This window comes from Mauremys reevesii, linkage group 7, assembly GCF_016161935.1.
Source record: "Mauremys reevesii isolate NIE-2019 linkage group 7, ASM1616193v1, whole genome shotgun sequence".
Taxonomy (NCBI): domain Eukaryota; kingdom Metazoa; phylum Chordata; order Testudines; family Geoemydidae; genus Mauremys; species Mauremys reevesii.
Genome location: NC_052629.1, coordinates 104,643,758 through 104,664,140, shown reverse-complemented (window position 1 = coordinate 104,664,140; position 20,383 = coordinate 104,643,758). Strand labels below are relative to the sequence as shown.

At 52.0% G+C, this 20,383-nt stretch overlaps 1 protein-coding gene across 4 annotated transcripts in view; it reads right to left on the bottom strand.

Moving 5' to 3' along the window:
* Positions 1-20,383, bottom strand: part of PLXNA1 (plexin A1) — a 267,745-nt gene that overhangs the window by 71,177 nt on the left and 176,185 nt on the right. For all 4 annotated transcript variants that reach the window (XM_039547182.1, XM_039547183.1, XM_039547184.1 and 1 more), the window contains exons 11-12: positions 7,501-7,597; positions 6,937-7,127 (exon numbers count right to left, since the gene is read on the bottom strand). In XM_039547182.1, the coding sequence (XP_039403116.1) occupies positions 6,937-7,127; positions 7,501-7,597 (288 nt within the window). The remainder of the gene's footprint in view (positions 1-6,936; positions 7,128-7,500; positions 7,598-20,383) is intronic.

Sequence of the window (20,383 nt, the reverse complement as noted above, 5' to 3'; positions counted from 1 at the left end):
TACTAAGCACTTACGTGCATGCCGGATCAGAAGGCCCCTGGCTCATCAGACAGGCTGGAGAAAGAGGATCTGTTTGCAGAGATGCTGGGAGCACAGAATCACTCACATCCAGTGTCAGGGTCACCATCTCCCAGCTAGGAGACAGCTGCCCCTAGGGAGAGGCTCAGGCTAGGCTGGTTGCAGCAGTACAGCATCCCCTCACCTCTTCCCATCACAATGCTGTGTCAACACAAAACAACAGCACGTGACCACACAAGGGGCCAGATGCTGCAACGCAGCATTGCTACACGACTGGGTCTCACAATATCAAACACAGAGAGGTTCCCCCTGGGATCCCTCTGCCCCATGCTCTGATCCCTGGACCCTGCTTGCATCTTCCTCAGGCTGGATGTCCTCAGTGCAGGAGTCACTGAGAGCAGCATGGGTGCTCTCCTGACTGCACTCCCAGTCCCCGAAGACACTTGATTCTAGCTCTGCTTTATATTGTGCGGCTGGTCTGGGTTAAATAATTGCAGCATTTCTGCGCACAGGCACGCTCCACCGTCACTGTGCAGCACCCACTGTGCAGCTTTGTATAACTGTAGGACCTACAACCAGCGCAGCAGCTGAACACAACAAAACAGTCGCCAATGCCCCCACACCCACCCTCTAACAATAGGCTCGAACAAAGATGAGCACAGGCTGCAAGGGCAGATGATGATTGCTCATTGATTTATTTATGCAGGACCTAAAACTAGTGTGGCAATTTCTTAATTTATTTTTAATGATTTAGGGACAGAGAGACCGATATCAGGAGCAGACAGCAGCAGCTAATTGGATGCAGCTTGTAGCCAGCACATGCCATGTCTGATGCATTCAGCGTGAAAGGCAGGAGCCCAAATTCCTCAGTCACTCACTCAGTCCCTGAGGAAACCCCCCAAAGTCAGGGCCCATGTGTAGAGAGCAGCCAGCCTGTGGGTGCAGTGAGCCCCCTCCCACGAAGGGGAATGTTAAGGGCCAGATTTCAACATGCTCAGCATGCCCAGTTGGGGCCAAACTTTCCAAAGCCCCTTATTTAAGTGCCGAACGGGAGCTGAGCTCTTTGGGATCTCTGGCCCAAGCTGTGGGTGCAGACTCCTTTGGAGAATCCTGGCTTCACGGGTTACCCCTCTGCCCCGAGATGAGTTCTAGTCTAGGGCTGGCGTAGTTTTAAAGCTTCCCAGAACAGCACCGAGACACGTGCGCTTCTCCTGGATTCACACAGTGGAGTTATCTGTACCAAAGATGTTTGATAAGTGGATGCCTGTTAGCCACAGGTGGGTTTCCCATTGAGAACATCCCCATCTCTCCCACCTACCCAGCTGAGCCAACACCCCAGCAGCCTGCCAGTGTGCAGCCCCACCTGGGAATAGCTTGGCCTGAGGGTTAGGAGGCCTTGTTACAAGCCCATCCCTTGGGAGCTCCAGCTCAGTCAGGAATCCAGGCTGTTCTAGAAGCTGTAGCAGCACGTTCTGCTCTGGCGAGAGGGAAGGAGAGAAAGCACCAATCCACTGGCCTGCACGACTGCTGCTCCCACCAGGCAGAAGAACAGGCAGGGGAGAGCCCACTTCCTGCGCACAGAGTCCTGGCCTGGATGGCAGAAGTGCAGGCAGTAGCAGCTGGGTTGGCTGCCATTTAAAGCAATCAGCCCTCATGGCTTTAAAAGCACTTTCAGGTCTATGACACTGCAGCGTTCCACCTTCCAGACACTTGGAAAATTCATTCCTTGACCTCTCTGATATCACAGGGCTGTCCCCCTTTGAAATTGTAGGCAAAACTAGAGATCCTGAAATGAGAGGCTGACAGGGCAAGTGATGGGCAAGCTTCTTCCTAACATAGCTCTGCCAAGGCACCTCACTTCTCACCTGCAGCGCTCCCTGTATTTCACTCCTGGCTCCCATTCCCTTCTCAGTGTGTCAACTCCATCCTGACCTACAGCACCCCCTACCCCAGCAGTCCCTGGGGCCCACCCACAACATGTCCCCTCCTGCTGCCACTGAAGCCAATGGGAATTCAGGCACTCATTTAGAGGGACCAGGATCGGGCCCATGTGAGGTCATGTGAGATCAGGGCATCTCTTCATATGCAGAACTGGCTTCAGATAGCTCAAAATAAGGTGACAGCTGGTCTCCTGGATGGCAGACATACCATGAGGAGAGCAGAACTGGGGTCATTTCAGTCCTAAAGTGACTCCCAGGCAAACAGCAATCTACATAATACAATTCCAGGAACTCGCCGTGTGTCTCACTCTGAAACCTAAAATCTCTGTTGACTCAGTGTGAAGCGATAGCTACAGCTACAGTCATGGCTGAGAGCTCTTTCTGTTTAATCATCACTGGGATGCATGGTCTGCTACCATCCAGTTTTTAAGTTCTCAGCCACTTGGGCTTTTTTACACATGTGACTTTATGAATTATGCCCATGTGACAGCAGGACTTTTAGCTACTAGTACATAATCAACACGTTGGCCCTTCCAGCACCTACCAATCCAAGGAGCTCACTATCCTTTACAGACAGTAACAAAGCTTCCTAACCCTCTTAGGAAGCAGGTCACTATCATTAGCTGCATTTTACACATGGGGAAACTGAGGCACACCGAGGTCTCAGAACATTTTCAGACGTGTCTGCTAATTCTGGATGCCTCAGTTATTGGGGCCCCAACATGGGGCTTCGTTTGCAGCCGTTGTGTGCACCTGCTGTTCCCACTGACTTCAACCGGAGTGACAGGAGCACACTTCCTGAAAATCAGGCCCTCGTTGTCTCGAGCTGGGCACCCAAACACAGGGGCCGCTTTTGAAAATGATGGCCAAGTGGCTCGCCGGCAAAGCCAACGTGACTCCCAGTCCTGTGACATCTGAGTTCTCATGCTTGGGCGTCTCAGCCCCAGACTGGCCTTGTGTGATTCTAAAATATCAGTTACCAGGTCACCTTATAATAGAGCTGCCAGGCCTTGAAGTGCCCGTCCCTGAGGGCTATGCTGGGATTCTCCCTGGCTACCACACCCAAGAAGAAGGGGCTCAACTGGAGAGCTCTCAGCACATTAGCCTGAGCTGGTGGGAAGAGAACGGATGATGAGGTGCATTTCCAGGTCAGGATTAACACAGTGTATGTGTTTTAGCTGATGAGGAAGGTAGGCGACAGGGAGCAAGGCATGTTTCAACATCCAATGCCCAGAAATGCTCCTTCTCCTATCACCCCGTGCCCTGCCCCTAAGATCATTAAAACTGAGTAAATCTTAAACCCCTCATAGACTTCATAGTCAGGGCCGGCTTTATGAACTGTGGGGCCTGATTCGAATCCCTGGCGGCAGTCCTGGGCTTTGGCGGCGGGGGTGCGTGTGTGTGCGTCCGCTCCGGTTCTTCGGCAGCACTTTGGCGGCAGGGGATCCGCTCTGGGTCTTCCGCAGCACCAAAGGACCCCCCGCTACCGAAATGTCACCAAAGACCTGGAGTGGACCCCCCTCCCCCACCGAAATGCCGCCGAAGACCCGGAGTGGCCATCACCACCACCCCCCGCCGCCAAAATGCTGCTGAAGACCCGGATCTTTTCCCCCCACCCCACGGGTGCCGGGTGAGTAAAAAAAAAATTAAAAATTAAAAAGGCATCTACGGCACAGGGCCCTCTTAGACGCGGGGCCCAATTCCCAGGAGTTGGGGGAATCGGCCTAAAGCCGGCCCTGTTCATAGTCTTTACATTGTTTGTTTTTCCTTCCTGCAAACCCTGCCCAGCCTGAGGCAGAGAAGCTAGGTGGGCCTGTTACCTTTTGTAGGCCAAACCCAGCCCTAATGCAAGCAGGTGCATCTCCTGATGACTTCAACAGGAAATGCGCCTGCTTTGGCACTGGATGAATTTGGTCCCCTCTGTCTAATCAGCATCACTCTGTTTTTAGCCAGTTCCAATGTCAGGATCTTAGGTACTAGCCCAAGGCTGTAAGGCTGGGATATCCAATGCCGCAGAGCAGCCCCTGCTCTCTCCATCACCCTAAGCAAGCTTTCATTGATGTTTATTAATTTATTAAGGAAGTGTTATTTACTCCTTCTCATAACACAAGAACTAGGGGTCACCAAATGAAATTAATAGGCAGCAGGTTTAGAACAAACCAAAGGAAGTATTTCTTCACACAACACACAGTCAGCCTGTGGAACTCTGCCAGAGGATGTTGTGAAGGCCAAGACTGTAACAGAGTTCAAGAAAGAACTAGATAAATTCATGGAGGACAGATAGCCAGGCTGGGCAGGGATGGTATCCCTAGCCTCTGTTTGCCAGAAGCTGGAATGGGCAACAGGGCATGGATCACTTGATGATTACCTGTTCTGTTCATTCCCTCTGGGGCACCTGGCATTGGCCACTATCAGAAGACAGGATACTGGGCTAGATGGACCTTTGGTCTGACCCAGGATGGCCGTTCTTATGTTCTTTTGACTGCTTTAATGCTAGCAGACATTTTGGAAGAGCCATTAAACCTTATGCTTCAGGGTTTAAGCCAATCTCTCTTTGCTGGAGGCTAAGAAGTTTCTTGCACCTTCCTCTGAAGCATCCGGTGCTGGACACGGCTGGAGACAGGACACTGGACCAGATTGCCCCCGGCTCAGAGCCAGCATGGCAATTCCTATGTGATTTAAACCTTGGCAACAAGGGGTGATAAGAAAACACTCCTATACCTAGAACACGGGAGTCGGATGAACCCTTTTGTGGGTCATGCACACAGTATGGAACAGTGTCTTGAGCTTAGAAATGAGGATGGCATCAGAAGCCCTTCTGCCAAATCCATAGCTGACTCGCTGCAGGACCTTGTCACTTCCCGGTCCTGTGCCTCGGTTTCCTCCTCTGTAAAAGAGGGATAATGGTCCTTACCCCTTCCATAAAGTGCTTGCAGCTGCAGTCCCTGGGTGGAAGGTGATGGGCCAATCCAGCTCCCAGAGCAGAACGTCTCTCAGGCTCTGCGGCTCAGCCCATCTCTGCTATAGGATGGCTCAATGCTCTTAATCACTAGTATTTTTTATCATTAATTTGAAACAAAATCCCAGTGGATGGGTGACAAGCAGGCATTGTCAGGGCACGGTTCCCACCCACTGCTGTGAATGGCAGGCATGTGCCTGCAATGGAATTACACTTCTCAGCAGGGCCAGTGCAATAGTCACCTCAGTGCCAATAACCAGCCCGAGCTGAGTGACTTTGGGGAACAGGAGAGGCACGACTCTCATTTCCAGCCTTCATCTGATAGGACACTGAAACCCAAATAGATTAGATACTGTGCTGAGACTCCGGTAATTAACACCGTCAAGGCCTGCCTGGCCCGGAATCCGTGGGTAAATAGAACACATCAAATAGAATTACCCACCAATCTCTCCTAATGCACTTGGAGCCTGGCCCAACAGACATGTTAACATTAATATACACAATCTTATTAACTGAAGGTCATAAAAGCTGTCACAGACCAGAGATGATGAACTACCACTGCCCAGGGGGCAGGGAAGAGGGGGGAAAGAACCCAGACCCATGGCTTGCCTGGGATTCCACACCAGGATCCAAGGAAACCTAGGAATATGTGAGGAAGGTCGGTGCCTCTGGGCGTGAAAGCACCGAGAGAGAGGCTATTAGTCTGCAAAACCGGGGAGAGGGAATAATAAACAAACAACCCCCGATACCAAGGCCACGTTTACACTACAGGGACCATAGTGGCATAGCTACATGCCAGCAGCATGCTGGGATGTAGTACCGCCTGCACCGACAGAAAGGGGTTTTCCGTCACTGTAGGAACACCACCTCCCCAAGCAACAGTAGCTACATCAACAGGAGCATTCGTTCACTGACCCAGCTCTCTCTGCATCGGGGGTAAGGACAGCATCGCTCAGCGGCTTTTTCACACCCTGGAGCCACACAGCTATGTCAACCTCCATTTCAGGTGCAGCCCAGGCCTAGGAGCCTGCCATCTGAGGATCTCAAAGCACTAACTAATTATGTGGAATCATTATCACTATTTTACAGAGCAGGGTAACTGAGGCACAGAGCCAGGGTGTGACTTTGCCCAGGGTCACACACAAGTCAGTGCCAGAGCCAGGAACAGAATCCCGGAGTCCTGGCTCCCAGACCCTTGCGTTAATCCACTAAACTGCACTTCCCCCTCTGTACAGAAAGATGTGACATCCCCACCCCCATCGCACGGGAAGGCATGTGCCCCATGGGTGTCAAGGGATCAGCAGCAACAGGTGAGACAGGGAATTCAGGCTTAATGTGTCAGAACAAATGAGGGTAGAGTGACATGAGAGAGCCGGGGAGATCCCAGTCAGGAGAGCAACTAGTGTTGCTGGGAATTCCGCATGGTCCCGGGCAAGCATCACCAGAGCAGGCAGGGAGCCAGGGGAACGTGCTCACCGGGGCCAAGCAGGAGAGAGATACAATAGATATGAAAGTGTATATAACTAACTAGGAGAGAGAGGGACTCTGCCCCTGTGCCACCCTCCCCATGTCCCTAGCTCTGAACTCTGCCAGCTCTGGTCTCCTTGACACTCCCTCTGCCTCCTTCTCACACTCCACCCCATTTCTTGAGCCACCCCTTGCACTGGTACATCCGCCCTCTGCCTCGCAGCCTCCCTCTCCAAACGCTGGGAAACGCGGTCTGAACAACTGCTCCCTGGAAGATCTCCCCTGCCCGAGAGCTGCTAGCTCTGTATCTCCCGCTCCCTGCTCAGCCATGCTCCTGTACGCTACCCCTCTCCTTTAGACTCTAAACTCTTCAGAGGAGGAAGCTGGGCTCCTTAATGATCTGTACAGGCACGTGCACACCAATGGCACTCAATACGCTAGTCCACCACAGCCATGGCCGGTGCTGAACTGCCCCCTGCAGTGTATTCTCCAGCACTGCATTCGGCACGTGTGCACACACACAGGCCCGTCTTCCCCCCATCCCAGACATACCTTGATGATCTTGGGGTCTGTACAGCGGCTGTTGCCATTGCTGGCGTGCATCCAGCTGCTCTCGTAGGCCGGGCAGTGCTGCCGCAGGGTGCACCTTTTCTCCGTCACGCACCAGCCACACTCGAAGCGCGGATCTGCCTTGAGGCAGAGGCCACAGCTTTCACGCAGGGCCGAGCACTTGTACAGGTGAGCTGCAAGGTAAGGCAGAGGGGTGTCAGGTCATCCATGCATTGGTGTTTTTTATGACGAGGGCACCTGCCCACCTACCCATAAGGACCCGGGAAGAGACCCACCAGCTTATTTCGCATGGGCCAGCCAAATGTCTGGGAACGGCTAACACCTTGGGATCTGCGCTGACCAGATGGCCTGGAGTGCAGTGCTCCGCAGAGGACATGCTTCTGGAACAAGTGCATCTTGCTTAAGGGACTGGCTGACTCTGGGGGCTGGGAATGGGTATGAAGGGCTTCCCCTCTAGGGCGTCGGCTCTAATCAAGCCCCAGCTAGAGGCTGATGGCTGGGAGGCTTGCGAGCGGGCTGTGCAGACAGATCATGTCCCCTGCTTACCCTGGATGTTCTGGGGGTTGTCGATGACAAAGTTTCCATTCCACACCACGGACAGGTTCACGGGCAGGTCGCTGATGTCATTCCCTTCATAGAAATACTGCAAGGGGAGATACAAGAAAGCAGAGATCCTTCGTCAGCGGGGGGAGGGAAGCCAGACGTGTCCTGATGGATGAAGAGAGGCCCAGGAATCTCCCCGCTAATGCACTATTCCCTAGTGGGAGCACGGAGAAGGAAAGAGACTTGGCTCAGATGATCCCAGCCATCAGGGATGGGTCTGGCACCGCAGGTGCCTTTGTGCCACAGCGACTGGCGGCTGACGGACAGGCAGAGAGTGCTCCTGCCCAAAGGCCTCGACTAGCAAAGAAAAAAATGTCATACAAACCACGGGTTTCAAACCGGCAACAAGCCCCATTAACCAAAGAGATCCCACGGCCAGCCGGAAACTGTCCCTGCCGGGGAGCAATAAACAGAAACCCCCCAGCACACCTGCGCCCCCAGCAGCTAGAAGGGGGGCTGGGGCGACGCTGGGGGGCTTTGCTACATGCTAAGGGGGTACGGGGACAGGATTCCTGAGGATCCTGCGGCGATGAGTGGACAGGAGGTGGGGGAGCACTGAGCTCATAGGCACCTTGCAGCCAGAGCCGATTCCGGCGGGGCCATGCTGTACTGGGTTTGCTCGACGTGGGCACACGACGAGACCCATTCCCTACTAACACTGCCTTTCTCTAGCACGTCCCCGCTGAGGAGCGGCACAACCATTAGCCAGCTACCCCGGCATGCCCCACCCTTGCCCCAGGGATGGGGGAGGGCGGCTGCTTTCAATGGCTCTGTGCCCTACCGCAGCCTCTTGTCCCTCAGGGGGCTTTGGACACTACCATACACCTCCCCTTGCTGCTGTGGAAGGAGCTGAAGGCCAGGACGACCAGCCCCATCTCACAGGTGCAACGCTGAAGCACCGCGATGGGGGGAGGGGAGGCTAATGCACAGCCTCACAGATCTGAGGGAATTTGATACATTCTCATCACAGTCAGAGACACCCAGCACCGACTAGGCAACTTCCCGTTCCCTGTGGCTCTGCCAACGTACCTCAGTCCTAAGCAGACACACCCACTGCTATTCCAGTCCTGACCCCCCCACCGCTCTGCCAATGTTCCACCAGGCTGCCTCTCAGCACCCACTGCCATTCGGGTCTCCTGATCCTCCCGCCTCTGCTGACACCCTTCACTCCTAACCTGCAGTCCCCCCTCCCTGCTATTGCAGGCCTGGGTCTCTTGCTGCTCTAACAACCCATCGCAATCCGGACTCAAAACCATCTCGGTGAGGCGGGCAAGCATGCACTAGGGACCAGGGAGCACAGAGAGACGACATCTCTCTCTCTGGGAAGGGTCGGGATGGACCCTGCTATCTGCAGCTTCAACACTTGCTCACAAAACACACCTGTGAGATAGTCTTCACCAGAGCAGCCCCGGCACCTGCAGCCCAGAAACGGGGCCATTCTGGGAACAACATGGGGGGAACCTGCTTCGATTAATGATCCCTCAGTCCTCATGATACACAGGCTCAGTCTGTGGCCACAGTAAGGAGTGTTTTCCCCTGGCGGCCTGTGCAAATGGAAGGATTGTGCTGCCCACACCTTGGCAGAGACTGGAGCTGTCTTTCTGCCCTCTGCAGAGCACAAAGGGTGCTGGATTCTACCTTCAGCGGAGCACAACTCCACCCCCCACGCCTGGATTGCAAAGCCAAAGAAACTCAAGCCAGGCTCAAGCTCTGGGGAGGTAAGCAGGGGGCAGTTCAAAGACACAGAAAGCAGAGATTAGAGCTGCAGCAAACTGCTCCTCCTGCCCCTGGGCCTCCTCCCCACCAACACTGTCTATCTTGCTTCTAACCTGAGCCAAAGTCCTGGCAGCCCCATCAGCAGTCCCTACACAGCCCCCGCACGCAGGCGGAGGATTAATCGATAGGGAGACAGGAAGGCAGTCGGAACCTTCCCTGACAGCTAACGACCTCCTCTGGCGAGAGAGTCTCCGCTCCTCTCTGGAGAAAATGACAGGCATGTCAGGAGAGATTAAATGAATGATTCATGGGTTGCTGGAGTTTGTTGGGAGCCACATACATGGCCGCGTTGGCGCTCTTTGGCTCAGACCCCACCCCCAACCCCTGCCAGTTACTCTGCTGCCCAGCTTCACAGACTGGGCATGATGACGGCGGTAGCAGGGTAAGTGGCAGCACTGTCCCCTGGTCCATCCCTTCCTTCAACACCAGTTCTGTACTTGGCTCAGAGGAAACTGAAGTGATTCATTCCCCCTTGCAGCCCTCAGATGGGACCAAACAGATACCAGTACTGGGGGGAGGGGCTTTCTCCTGCCAGGGAGCCAGTAACACCTCTGCACCCCCTTGCCTGAGCTAAATTAATCACCACGTTGTATTAGATATGGAACTTTTCATGGAAGAATCACCGAGCTTGCTACAAATGGGGAAACTGAGGCAGAGAGCAAGAGAGAGGTAGGAGGAGGTGAGTCATCTGAGTTCATACAGTGAGTCGGTGGCAGAGCTGGGAATAAAACCCAGGAGTCCTGAGTACCAATCCTGTGCTCCAGCCACTAGGATCCTGCCCCATCTGTGTGAAGCAGCAGCAGTGGGCTGAATTGAACAGCTTGGGTGGCAGCAGCATGAGTCCAGCGGGTACAGACCAAACCTGGCTCCGTGCAGACAGGAGTCACCCCCCCTTTAGGGCTGGGTATACTGGAGACTCTGCCAGAGTAGAGGAGTTATTGGGACTCACGCCAGCCTTCAGGGCCAGGCACCACTGGGTCACACAATAGCTGGGTGCACAGATAAGGCGGAGAGCCTGATTTGGGCACTATCTGCCTTTTTACAGATGTGTATGCGGACTCCGTGCCCTGCATTCATGGGGGTAGGCAGGAGGAACGGCTACTCCCCATGATTTCTCTCTGCCTGGGCCAGAGACCAGATTACAACAAGGCCCCTGCCCCATTACTTGTGCACCCAGAAGAGATGGGGGCCTTCCCTTCCTCTGAACCTCTGCACTGTGGTTATTGGGATGTCTCGCCTTTAACTCAGCTGGCAGGCTGAGAAGCTCCCCCAGGGCTCCTCTGGGGATTGGCCAAGAGGGAACACCTCAGTGGAAACCAGCTACCCCACAAAGCCAGAAAGCCCTGCTGGCCCACCCCTTCCCTCCTTCCCACATGGCGACTCAGGGCAGGAGACGCGCCAGCCCCACTACTGAGTCATGTACAGGGCTCTGCTCTACTGGGGCCATTTGCCTCATCCCCAGGCTCCCAAAAGGCTGCAGTGCATTGCTGAGCAAGAGGCAAAAGGATGGCCCAGGAGATGGAGCAAAACAACTCTGCTCCAAAGCCCAGGCAGCAACAGGAGGTCACACATGCAGCAGTACTTGGGGTCATTCTGACCTCATTGTACAACCTGCCCCACCAGCCTTGGGTATCCCACACCCAGGCCGCACCACAGGTTACAATCCATGCATGGCACACGCACACCCCCACTAGTGAAATGCAGCCACCTCCATGGTGGAATGCAGCTGCTGCTTGCTCAGTGGTGCAAGGCAGTTTATGACAGGAAGTGAAGAAGAATGACACATCCAACTGAAACCACCACTTGGCTATTCATTATCATAAACCACCAAGAGCTCTATTTTCCAGCTCAGCTGAAAGCTTCAGTGGAATAGCACTGCCACCATCAACACCCTAGTGACTCACGGCTCCAGCACAAACCCACGCTCAGCTGAGCCAGCACCAGCACTACATGAGGTGCTCCTTGGCGGTCTCCCATCCAACCCTCCTTGGCACATCATAGCCAATGAAGGCCTTTCACGTCTGAGCTCCTTCCCCACTGGTCCCAGGATGACAGAGCAGAAGGGGGTAGGAGTTCAGAACTTAGCAGCTGTATCCTCCCTTCTGTCCTACCTCCACCTCAACAGGTGGGCAGAGCCTGAAGGACCCTCTAAGAGGGACAAGCTACATGAACGAGTGGAGACCGTCAATCGGCAGCCTCGGGAAGCGGGAGTTAGGGGAGGGGCAACGGAGCAGGATTTAGCTGTGAGGAGCAGCATGGCAGCCTAAGTGAAATTGGCATTTTCAATTTGTACTCTGACATGTCTCATTTGGGGCCCTGGCATCTTGGGAAGGCATCCAGCCTGCAGCTGTCCAAAACACTTATTTGCATCTCTCTGCCCCAGCTCCTTTTGGAAATGAGTTCCTTCAGGGTGGGGGTGAGAGGAGAAGAGAGATGATTAACCCTTCACACGCCAGCCCTGGAGACAGCAACAGGCACATGTGGGAGGCTGGGAGGGGACAGACCCAACGGACTGCGTATCTGCCTCTGGAAGAATAGGCCTCCCCACTCAGCTCAGACTCCTGGAGCGACGGCACATGGCCCGGGCAAGGAAGGGTGCACTGGAAGGCCGGCGCTGTCTGAGCAGAGCAAAGTGCACAGTGAAATGGGAAGAAATGGCAGGAAGGGTCTCTGAGCTGCACACACTGCCAGCCCTCGCTCTGCCAAATGAATGAATGATCATGGCCAATGGTGACAGTTCTGCCCTGGTTCTGAAGTTCACTTCAATCATGTATTATCTTCGCTACTGAGATGAGCTAAAGCCACGCAACTCAGATTCCAATTACAAACACCCCCAGCCCTACAAGAGGTTTGGAGCCAGGGCTTCAGTTCAGCCCTTCATGTAGACAGGGACGGTTGGCTTGAGGTTCAGCTTTCGAGTCCTTTGGAAGGTCAGGAGTATTCACATCAAACCCATCTCTAATTTCTAACACACAGTGTGATGAATCAGGAATCTGTCCGTACAGTCTATGAATTCTGTGGGATTATGAGCCCTGTGTGTCAGTGTCAGGCAAACTCCATTCTGAATGAGCCGCCTTTTGCCTTGTCCCTGACCTGTTTGCCTCCAAGCTGGGGTGAGGGTCCAAAGGCTGGTGGCAATCGAAGAACAACAGAGGCTAGCTAAGTACCCAGTCCTTTGAAATCTATTCACAGTAGACAGAAGATTGGTCCCTGCCCAGAAGAACTGGTTTAGGAGGTGGGGAGGTCACCTTGGCAGCAGGCACCCGAAGGGGTTTCTGCTCATGTAGGGAAGCTGCCCTGATGCAGGGGGGCTAAAGGTTTTAAAAAGCCAGAGGCTGGTGTGTTTGGGGGCCATTTTCTCCAGTCCATAAGGGAGAGGCCATTCACCATGTAAGAGCCTGCGTGAGGATGGGACATCCTGCCTGCGCCGAGATGGACCCCCAAAGGCTCACAAGGAAGGGTAAGATAGGAAGTGAGGGCCTTGCGGGTTCAGCTGTGCATTGTTTTGTACGATCTGCACTCTCCTGCGCTTGACATGATTAAGGATGGAAGAGCATCAGGCAGTTAGACTGAACAAGTGTATGTGTAGTGGTGGCTTCACAACTACAGTGTGCCCCTGGAGCTGAAACTGGAAACCAGACGCTTCACACCTTTGGGGTGGAGTTCTGGGACAGGGTGTGTTTGAGTAAACCAGGAATCTGAAATGTCAACATCGCACCCAGAGAGGCTGGACAGAGGGCTCCAACATTCAGAGAGGGCTGCCACATGGGGTCTCTAGACACCCTCTCAGGGTGCAGCCTTCTAAGTTTGGGGAAGTGGCTGGACTCCATCCAGGCTCCAGGAGCTTGAAACACCCCAGGGAGCCAGAGTGGCAGAGGCTTGGATTCCTCTCCCAGCCATCCTAGTGTGTGGACAGGAAGACAGCTCATGACACGCAGTACAACTTGAAGTATACCATAGTGCCCTGCCAGCATTGCTGAAATGCAGCCCTTTCTGGAATGGAAAGGGGCAGCCCCGGCACACACCTCAACCTTGACGATGAAAATACACTTGAGCAATAGATTCAATTTATTCATAAATGATCTGGATGACACTAAACTACTCAAGATAGTTAAGACGATCTCACAAAACTAAGTGATTGGGCAACAAAATGGCAAATGAAATTTAATGGAGAATAAGACTGAGAATATATGATATTCTAGCTAGAAAAAAAGGAGAAAAAAGAAAAAAAAAAAATTAGGGGGGGGGGAGAGAGGGTCCCATGAGAGGAAAGATTAAAGAGGGAGGACTCAGTTTGGAAAAAAAGAGAGGAGAAGGGGGGATGATAGAGAGGTATAAAAAATCATGGCGATGTTGAGAAAGTGGATAATCAACCAAAAAAAAAAAATAGGCAGGTTTAAAAAAACAAATAAAAGGAAGTTCTTAGAGGATGGAGATGGATGGCAGGAGAGATCTTATGTTCTTATGTTCTTTTAGTCTAGCGCTCAGTGAAAAGTGCTGTGGAATCATTAATGCCCCCCAGAGCAGACAGCACCTGGGTTATTAAGGTCTTGTCTTAAAGACACATGCAGCAAACTGCATGGAATGCAATCTACAGCACCTGCTGAGGTCCACGAGCCACCACTGCCAGGATCCTCGTCTGGGGTCCAGGAGTGGGTGTTTCTTCCCAATCCCAAAGCCAGGGACCATGTAAGCCAAGAGACTGACTCCGAGTTCCCTGCACTTCTCTCCAGACCATCCCACCTCCCAAACATGGAGATCATGGAGCACACAGCTTCAGGCCCCTTCCTGAAGCACAAAGCTCACTTAGCAAGCGAATGCTGAGCCGGCCAGAATCCAGAGACTCTGACAACAAAGTGCTACAGCAGGTGTGAGGGCACCTCTCCTCGATTCCACGGCACCCCTGCTACGTTCCACTGATGGCACCAGGCCTGGCCATCCTCAGCAGGGCAGCCAGCAGTGCACAGCACGGGAAACACCCTGCTCTGTTCAGAAACGGACCTTAACTATTCCTGCAAGTGGGAAGATATGAGCTGGCAGCCCCAGCTGGTTGTTTCGATGGTCACTTAGCTGGGGAGCCCAGCAGCTCCTGCTGCAGGGAGGGTTACAGAGGGCTGTGAATTATTAAACCCTGTTGTCCAAGATGTTCTTACATGAGCTCTCATCTCTTTCAGCCACTCCAGGGAGCCCCCTGGGAAAACAAGTGCTCTTTCCTTTGGGCTCAGCTTCTCCTGGGCCAACTTGGCAGTTGCCCGTCTCTCCATGACTCAACCGGAGGGAGGCCAAGCCAGCCTCTGGTCTTTCCAGAACTGCCGTGAACGTCTCCCTGAATGTTACATATAGGAAGGGAGCCCAACACGTATCCTGAAACCCAGCAGGGGAAGCCAGGGAAAGTGGGTGTGTAGGAAAAGTGGTGGGGAAAGCAGCCAGCAAATCTTCTCCCAGGCCAGGAGTCTGACACCACAGGCTAGTGTTACACAAGCACAGCCAAAACCTCCCTCCTGCTTACACCTGGCTTTTTCTTTTTACACCCTTACCCATCTTAGGAACTGGAAAATCCCTTCTCATTCCTTCCAGGGTCTGCCCTCTTTGGGGTTGACCTACATTAGCAATTTAATCAGGGCAATGGGCTTAGGGTGAGCAGACAGCAAGTGTGAAAAATCGGGACGGGGGTGGGGTGTAATAGGCTTCTATATAAGAAAAAGCCTCAAATATCGGGACAGTCCCTATAAAATCAGGACATCTGGTCACCCTAAACGGGCTGAATGCGAGCTCGCAGGCCAGTTGTGGCTCTGGTATCCATGATTCCAGGGTTCCCCTCCCTGTCAAAAAACAACAACCCCCAACTATGTTCTCAGGGATTGCTCTTTGCCTTTGTGTGTAAATTACTTCCATGTTTGTGCACCAGGGTCAGCGCCAATGTCAGCAGAGCTCTAGGAATCCAACAGGTCTGAACAGATACTGTTGTGACAGATGTTTCGATACTACAGTGACAGGCACCAGAGAAAATCCTCTAGCTAGAATAGGGCCTTGTTCTCCACTGCCTTGCACCATCACTTAGGCCTGTGCAAAGTGAGTGTACAACACGCCCATTCTGATCAGGTATTGCATATGTGAAGGACATGAGGTAATAGGCAGGGGAGAATCAGGCCCTGGGTTTGGAGGAATCAGATAGGAGGTTAACTGCTGTTAAAGGTAAATGGAAACATTTTTTTTTTTTAATTAATGCAACATCTGAATCAGATGGCAGATGCCCATGAGAAGAGCCAGGTGGACTTCCTCAATCAGCATCCCCCAAAAGGTAAGCTGAATGGCTTTTTATCCCCCAGTGTCGAAGATCCGAGCTGTTTTCGCCTACAATAGTTGATGGCATCACTAACACCGACGGCAGAGCAAGGACGCTGCTGCATTCCATACTCCAATTTACCGGTCGTGACTGTTACAAGGAAAACAGATTCCTGACCTCGGGACTTGGCAGTTAAGGAAAGAGGTGGCTGATTTCCAACTGTTGTTGAAGGCTACACAGATGGGTTCTGTGCATGTTCTGGAATCCCAAACAGTGTTTGTATTTCAATGTAAAGATGTTATTTAATAACAAGGACACTCACACGTCCATAGCAGTAAGACTCTGCACTTTAAAAGACTACACAAAGTAACTGGTTAACTCCCCCAGCTTCCCCTCAGCCCCACCCTGGGAGGCAGGTAAGTGCATTCTTATCATCTTCCTTTTTCAGATGAGTGAATGAAGTGCAGACAGGGGAAGTGACTTTGTCCAGATCAGTGTCAGTGCCAAGCCTGGGACTGTGGTGTTCCCATGCCCAGACCACTATGCCATTCTGCCTCCAGTTCCCCTTTAACCTGTGCGCCCTCTGCTGGGCTGAGTGAATAACTGATGCAGAAGGGCAGGCCAGCTCGTTCAGTGAGTTATTACATGTCACTTAACCCAAAGATTCCCAAACCACGGCCACAGAGAGCCGGCTAGTCACATGGTGCAGGCTCCTCCTGGTTTCTAGCTATTAAACTGCATTAAAAGAAATTAAATACCCATTAAACACTTTGCTAGGATTAAGTGCCCAGTTAATCAATGGCTATAGTTGCCAACGGGCTGTTCTGTGATGGTGGGGAATAGGAACGACATAAGGGTCTGGGCAATGGCAAATGGTGGGGATGTGCCTAGCAGACACTCTTCCTATGAAGCTATGCTTTGCCTGTGAAAAAGCTTAAGAACCCCTTGTTTAATCAGACAGTCCTTTGAGGACACAAGCAGCACGGGCACATTGCAGAAGGAGCCATAAAATAGGGAAATTTGCGGCCTGGGGACAAAAATAGGAACTGCAGCCTGAGTAGCAAACTATACCCCCACCTCCCCACCCCATGAGCATTTCTCTGGCATCATGCCACTTCCAGCACATGCATCATCATGGGACACAGGACTAAGGAGATACATATCAGACAGACGCACACAAACTCTCTCCCTGCTCCAGCCAGGCTGGCAGAACAATAATACTCAGCACATGTCTGGTGTGCTTGATACCTGGGAGGGAGGTCAGCATTATCCCCATTTCACAGATGAGAAAGGAGGGGAAGGGGCGTGCCCAATGTCACACAGTGACTCAGCAGCAGAGTCAGGAGTTCCCTGGTCCCAATCCCTTGATCTCACATTTGGTGTATCAGAACAGAACAGCCTCCCTGGAAGACAGAGCATGGGATAACTACAGTGGAGCCTCGCTAGGAATGCTGGTTTCATTGATGCCCCAGCCTGCCCACTCCTCTTCAGCTTGCACCTGATTGCTCCCTGCAGTGTATCCGGTCCAGCTAGAAACCACTCAAGCGAGAGAGCTCCCACCATCTCTCTCAAGACTCATCCTAATCCTATCTCACTGACTTTGCTGATTGTTAGCCTACAATTTCCTTCGGTTAATTTCATCTCAGTCCTGATAGCTATATCATCTCGTACCATCCTAACCCATTTCTCTCAGTCACAAGCACCTGTGGGTCTGTACGGTCCAGGGTACTGGGACAGGGATATGACCTTTCACCTCTAGCACAAGTGTGTGAATCCAGCCCCGAACAGCAGTGACAAAGTCATTACACCCACTCTTCCCCCCTGACTCCCAGCCTCAATGTGCCCCATCTCTGTCCCTCTGGCTGATCTTGGACTGGGGTTGATGGGCCCCAAAGGGAGCTGGAGAGAAAGATTTGTTGGCAAAGTGGGGCCTTTGAAGAGGAACCCCTGAGAATTCAGTTTCCCAGCAACCAACAGGGACACACAGGAAATCCATGCACAAGAATCGCTTTAGCCATCTGCTCCGAGCTGCTCCTCCAAATTCCATTTGCCCCCATTCATACAAACCAAAACCAACAGGCCCCCACCCCAGCAAGAATGCAGGAGCCTCTCCAGGCTCCTCAGAGGCATGTGATGCATGACCTTCAGAGCAGCACTTACAGGAAGGGAGCCGGGCCACTCAGCTTTTCTCCCAGAACTGTACATTTTATTGGCACGGTATATCTCCCTTCCCTAAGCTCAGTGCACACACACTCAGACTTCCCTCTCATTCACACATACACACACACACACACACACACACACACACACGTTCTCTCCTCACTCTCATGTGTGTGCGCCCCTTGATTGCATTTCTGTAGGAACGGTACAGTTGCAGCTGTGTCCTATTTTTCTGTAGTTGATGACCTCAACTTCTTCCCCGCGCTATGGGGACGGCTGTAATGTACGTCGTGTCTCGCTGGGGCTCAACTGCAATTCATCATTATTTTATCTACTGGAATTTAATTGGATCCTATCAAACTCTCCTGATACTCCCTTTTCCCTTTAAACACTGCTGCAGGAAAGATAAATGTAGGCGCTGCTCAGAGCGCACGCCTGGTTTTTTCCAACATTTCTGGGGCTGTAGGATCCAATCCTATTTCACTCTCTGTGGCTGGTTAATTAGAGACACATACACTGTAGGTGTGCAGCACTCATCACAGGGCATGTATGTATGATTTATGTTCCCCTATAAATATACTCCAGGCCCAGTAAAATACCATCACAAACACCATGAGCCTTGGCAGTAATGCTTGGGCTCTGATTTTACAACACCTCTCTCTCTTTTACCATTCTCCTCTCCCCGCATCTTATTCAAGTTCCTTCCCTCAGATTCACCCGGTCGAGAAACCTGAGTTCAGCATGAACAGGGCCCAGAATATTATCAACAATAATCTGGAGACCCTCGGAATTAGGTCTGATCAAAGCACAAGCCAAATGTTTGCTCAAATCCACTTGAGGCCTTCTGACATCTGGCTTAGTATTAGCCATGGAAATGATGCAAGATCCCACCCACTCATCTACCCAGCCCCCAGTACTTGCAACACCATGGCACTGTAAGTAGCCTGGCATCTCGTTCAACACAGGAGGAAGTGTTGCTAGTGTTTGGAGTCAGGACTTTATTTCTGGTTCTGCTAATGGCTCGCTCTGCAGCCTTGGGCAAATCCCATAATCTCTGTGCCTCAGTTTACCCACCCATACACGGGGACAATACTGCCTACCTCCCAAGTGCTGGGAGGCTTACTTAGGGTTTGCAAGTAATTTGAGTGCTAGAGCTGTGCATAGGTATAACACAAACCAATCAGCTCACCAAAAGTATTTACATTCTGGATCCCTCTTAATTTCAGAGAAACCTTACAAGAATTCATAGAATCATAGACTTTAAGGTCAGACGGGACCATTATGATCATCTAGTCTGACCTCCTGCACAACCCAGGCTACAGAATCTCACCCACCCACTCCTGTATCAAACCTGCATCTGAGCCACTGAAGTCCTCAAATCATGGTTTAAAGACTTCAAGATGCAGAGAATCTTCCAGCAAGTGACTCGTGCCCCACGCTGCAGAGGAAGGCGAAAAACCTCCAAGACCTCTGCCAATCTGCCCTGGAGGAAAATTCCTTCCCGACCCCATATATGGCGATCAGCTAAACCCTGAGCATGTGGGCAAGACTCATCACCAGCCAGACACCCAGGAAAGAATTCTCGGTAGTAACTCAGATCCCATCCCATCTAACATCCCATCACAAGCCATTGGGCATATTTACCTGCTAATAATCAAAGGCCAGTCTCATTATACCATCCCCTCCATAAGTTTATTAGTCTTGAAGACAGATATGTCTTTTGCCTCCACTACTCCCCTTTGAAGGCTGTTCCAGAACTTCACTCCTCTGATGGTTAGAAACCTTTGTCTAATTTCAAGTCTAAACTTCCCGATGGCCAGTTTATATCCATTTGTTCTTGTGTCCACATTGGTACTGAGCTTAAATAATTCCTCTCCTGCCCTGGTATTTATTCCTCTGATACATTTGCAGAGAGCAACCATATCTCCCCCCAGCCTTCTTTTGGTTAGGCTAAACAAGCCAAGCTCTTTGAGTCTCCTTTCATAAGACAGGGTTTCCATTCCTCGGATCATCCTAGTAGCCCTTCCTAACAAACAAACCCAGTAAGTATCAGCCTGGCTGCCCTGACTGCGCTGGGTGGTGCTGGGACATGGGAAGAGCGTTTTCCAATCACAGGCCACTTTGTCACCGGGATAAAAAGGAAAGAGGGGAACTCGCTGTTCGTTTTCCAATCCAAAGAGGTAGTTACGCTGGCGGATGCCTCTCCACACCAGGAACACCATGCTGGAAGGGACGGAGTTCAAAGAGCCCACGGCTGGAAGCCAGAGATAAGATGCATGAAGGATGAGTGACTCTTCAGCTGTGAGTGAGGGGGGAACTGAAAGAGAATGGCCAGAAAGGGCTTTCCACAGTTGACACAGCTGCTCACCACCAAGCCTGGCTTTTGTTAAAGGGAACGGGAAATAGCTTAGCGCTACATTTCCTCTCAAAGTGCCCAGACTACAAACCCAAGTCTGAGCAGAAAGGAGAGCCGGCGTTTACAATGTAAGTGGACAGAACGTTTCTAGGGCCTCAGAGACTGACATTTCACCTTGGAAAGGAACATTCTCAGGAGAAAAAACTTGGGCCAAATCCATTCCTGGTGTAACTCCTTTAACCCATATC